Raw genomic sequence first — 4,017 nt, 5'->3', positions numbered from 1 at the left:
TTATTAATGCTATTTTATAGACTATCCTTTTATTGATTGATAACCAGTGAAGTTAATTCAATATCGGCGTAACATGATCAAACTTTAGTCTGCCTGTCACCAGTTTAGCCGCACGATTCTGAACTGATTGCAGAATAGCTATTGATGTCTGGGGTAATTTGTAAAACAAGCTATTACAATAATCAAGGTGGGACGTTATAAGAGCATGTACCAATGTTTCTATATCAGCCCTGTCTAAATATCGTCTGACTCTGTACAAGCCTCTAAGATGAGCCAGACTAGAAACTGATATGTTTTTGATATGCTCTTTCATTGTAAGATGAGAATCAAACAAAACTCCCAAATTTGATGCGGTTTTGCTAAAAGTTATTTCAAAATTTTTTACTTTTACAGAGTGAACATCTAGTTTTGATAGCTGCTGCCAAGTGCCAACCGGGAGCAACTGGGTTTTGTACTGATTCAATCTAAGAGAATTGCTTGACATCCAGCGTTCTACGTTCATCAAACATGTAACAAATCTATCTATTTCACGCTGAAACACTTGGGACCGGCATGTTACAATCACCTGAACATCATCAGCAAACGCATGATAGTTCAATCCATGTGAATTTATTATCTTGGCTAAGTCCGAAGTGTATAGCAAAAACAGAATGGGTCCTAACACCGAACCTTGAGGGACCCCAGAAGATACCACGCTTATTTCTAATGAAACATCCTTAAACTGAACTTGCTGAGTACGGTCTAGTAAGTAAGACTGGAACCATGCAGATGCCGAATCACAAATTCCAAAATTATAATATAACTTCTTCAACAATATACTGTGATTGACGCAATCAAATGCCGCTGTCATATCTAGGAATGACAACAGTGAAATATTCTTGGCATCCATTTCTGAAATCAGTATGGAAAAAACATGTAACAGCGCCGTCTCTGTCGAATGAAATCGCCTGTAGCCTGATTGGTGAATTGGCATAAGGCCGTTTTTTGTTAAATGAGTCAACAGACTTTCAGCAACAACACGCTCAATAATCTTTGAAATAAATGAAAGATTCGATATTGGCCTATAGTTTGAAATATCATTACCATCCAAATTATTTTTTTTCAAAATTGGTTTAATCACCGCATGCTTCAGACCACAAGGAAACTGTCCTGATTCCAGACATAAATTAACAAAACTGGTTAGGTAACTGATAAACAAGTCAATATGTTTTTTTAAAATGTGTGTTGGAATTATATCAAGAACACTTGTTTTTGATGGTGAACCATTTATAATCCTTTTGAGATCAGTCTGAGTAATTTTTGGCAACGATGAAAGGCAGTTGATATTTGACCTATTGTCATCGAGTGATGGATCATAATCAACATCTGTGGTACGAATAATTTTATTTGTTTTATCAACAAAAAAACGCATGAATTCAGAAGGAGTCAGGTTTAGATCAACATCAGAATTGATATTATTCTTGTCTCCGCATAGGATTCTGTTAGCTGCCTGCCAAAAATCTTTAGAATTGTTGATGTTCTTAAATTGATTTTTTTTAAAATGTGTACTCTTATCAGAAAAAAGCGCATGTTTTTGCCTCAATGAATTCACCCAGTTATTACGACTTGTAGCTGATGAACATTTTCTATAATGTCTTTCAAGTTTCCTGCACACTCTTTTTGCACGCAAACAATCCGCATCAAACCATGGTGCAGCATGATTTCATTTGATATGAATCTCCCGGAGTGGAACTAATTTGTCAACTATACTTTTTAGTTCATTCTCAAACAACGTCAGTTCAGCTTCAACATCACTCCCCTAACATGTACCCGCAATAGCCGATTTTAAGATGCTTTCTTTGAACTGATCTTCATCTAGATCTTTCCATGATCGAGCCAATTTCTTTACAAAATTACCGCATGATCGAGGAATCGTTATTTTTGCTACTATACAACCATGGTCGGAGTATACTTCACTGGGATGAATCGATATCTCAGCAACAGGAAAACTACGGGAGCTGACAATAAGATCCAGTGTACCACCATGAGAATGAGTTTTGCCTTTCACATGGTTGACCAGATCAAACATATCAAATATTTCTAACAAACGTATTGTATGAGGGTCATCCATTCTCTCCACATGAACATTAAAGTCACCCATCAAGATAATATTCGAGTTCATCATTGTAATGTGTTCTAATACTGATATAAGTTCGTTAAAAAATGACATAGATATTTGTGCTGAACCAGGTCTGTATATGGATAGCAATATGAAATTATATTGTTCTATTTTTAACTTTATTGCAATGGCCTCAAAAGTAGTGAACACCGGCAGAGTTATTTTATTACAACCAAAAGTGGATCGGAAATAAATAACCAAACCCCCGTGTGCAGGATCATGCGGTCTTACAAAATCGACAAAGGAGAAACCAGGTGGCTTGGCCAACCCAACTGCAACATCACCAGCCAACCCATGCCATGTCTCCACTAACACCAAAACATCCATACCACTGTAAATCAATTCATAAATACTATCAACTTTCCCAACCAATGACCTAATATTTAATAAACCAAAAATCACAAAATCATTTGAGATGCCATAATTATCTTTATGCTTTAAGTTACAATTATTAAAAACCAATGTACTTATATTCGATCCAGCGCCCAATCTACCACCTATTATTGCTATATCTTTCCTGCCCTGAGCGAGATCATCACCAATTGTTTTCATTTTACCTATATTTTTAAAAAGTAAATCCTTGAGTCTTAAATCATCAAATTTTAGCAATATTGGTCTAATGACATGTTCACTTCTTTTACAAATTCTTATTAATTTGATGACATTCTTGTCAGTTATAACACCGTCAGAAAGGTGGTTAAGGATCTTCAAAACGTGTTTTTTGTCAGCATCACTTTCTTTCAAGCGGAAGATCATCATATTATTCTCGCGTTCCTTTTGTTCAGCCGATTCGTTTAATGTTTTTTGCAAACATTTAACCTCTGTATTTATCACATCAACATTTTTCTTTACCTCGATATTTATTACATCGATGTTTTTTTTTACTTCACGACTGACGACCTCAGACCAGGAAGATTTTAATTCAGTATTGAAATTTTTCATTTCATCGCATAATTCTACTCTTGATTTTTCTAACGTACGCAATTCATTATTATCTTCAGCAACAAGTTTCACTTTGATATCATTAATTTCGGACTTCATGCTTTCATTCATTTTATGTAATTTACTTATCTCTTTAAGCAAAACTTTATTATTTTCATCAAAATTCTTTACCAGTTGCTCTACGGATGGCAAGGAATCAATGCAATTATCACATTTAAAGATTAAGTTGCGACATTTCTTTTTGAAGTCATAATCTTCACTTGTCATCGACAAACATTTGTAATGAAATGATTCTCCACATTGAGCACATCGCAAACCTGAACAAAGTTCGTGATAAATCAATTCACACAGTTTACAATGCTGACAGTCTTTATTAGTAGTGTTTTTACATTTACATTTGTCTCGGGTACCCATAATGTACGTACACAAAAACAACAACACAGGTAAACCTATTAATTGAACTAGTTTTCAAAACAATGCAGATAAACTTATCCTCGTCAACGAATTACAGACAAGCAAACCAGGTCAAAATTTAAGTAATATTTTCCAATTATAATTTAGTTTTTAATTCACTAAATTAACCGAATTTAAAACTAATTCAAAAAAACTTATAGAAAAATAACGAACTTCAACAAATTTAAAGCAACTTAAAATTACTTTGAAACAAAAATAACGCCAGAAAACCGCAAATTAACTCAAGTTTGTTATGAAATACAAGAACTACCACTCGCACAGAATAATATGTAACTATTAATCAACTTGTTTTTCAATATAAAAATAAAAAAAACAGTCTACAATTTTTCTGGTTAAGTACGTTCTTTTGCATAAAAGATTATAGCCCACTGCAATATTTTAAAGTAATTTTGCATTTTCATAAACCGATGTTTGCAGTATTTGTGGCTGATGGTAATATTATC

General features: G+C 33.9%; 1 protein-coding gene across 1 annotated transcript; it reads right to left on the bottom strand.

Annotated features, from left to right (window-relative positions):
- Positions 1 to 1,798: 1,798 nt before the first annotated feature.
- HELRODRAFT_166978 (hypothetical protein) lies at positions 1,799 to 3,211 on the bottom strand (the record flags this gene model as incomplete). The annotated part of the gene is made up of 1 exon (XM_009012129.1): positions 1,799 to 3,211. One exon carries the CDS (start codon positions 3,209 to 3,211, stop codon positions 1,799 to 1,801), a length of 1,413 nt encoding a protein of 470 aa, XP_009010377.1.
- Between the last annotated feature and the right edge of the window lie 806 nt (positions 3,212 to 4,017).

This window comes from Helobdella robusta (genome assembly GCF_000326865.2).
Source record: "Helobdella robusta unplaced genomic scaffold HELROscaffold_10, whole genome shotgun sequence".
NCBI classification, from domain to species: domain Eukaryota; kingdom Metazoa; phylum Annelida; class Clitellata; order Rhynchobdellida; family Glossiphoniidae; genus Helobdella; species Helobdella robusta.
The sequence above is the reverse complement of the archived record's forward strand: the minus strand, read 5'-3'. Positions and strand labels throughout refer to the sequence as shown.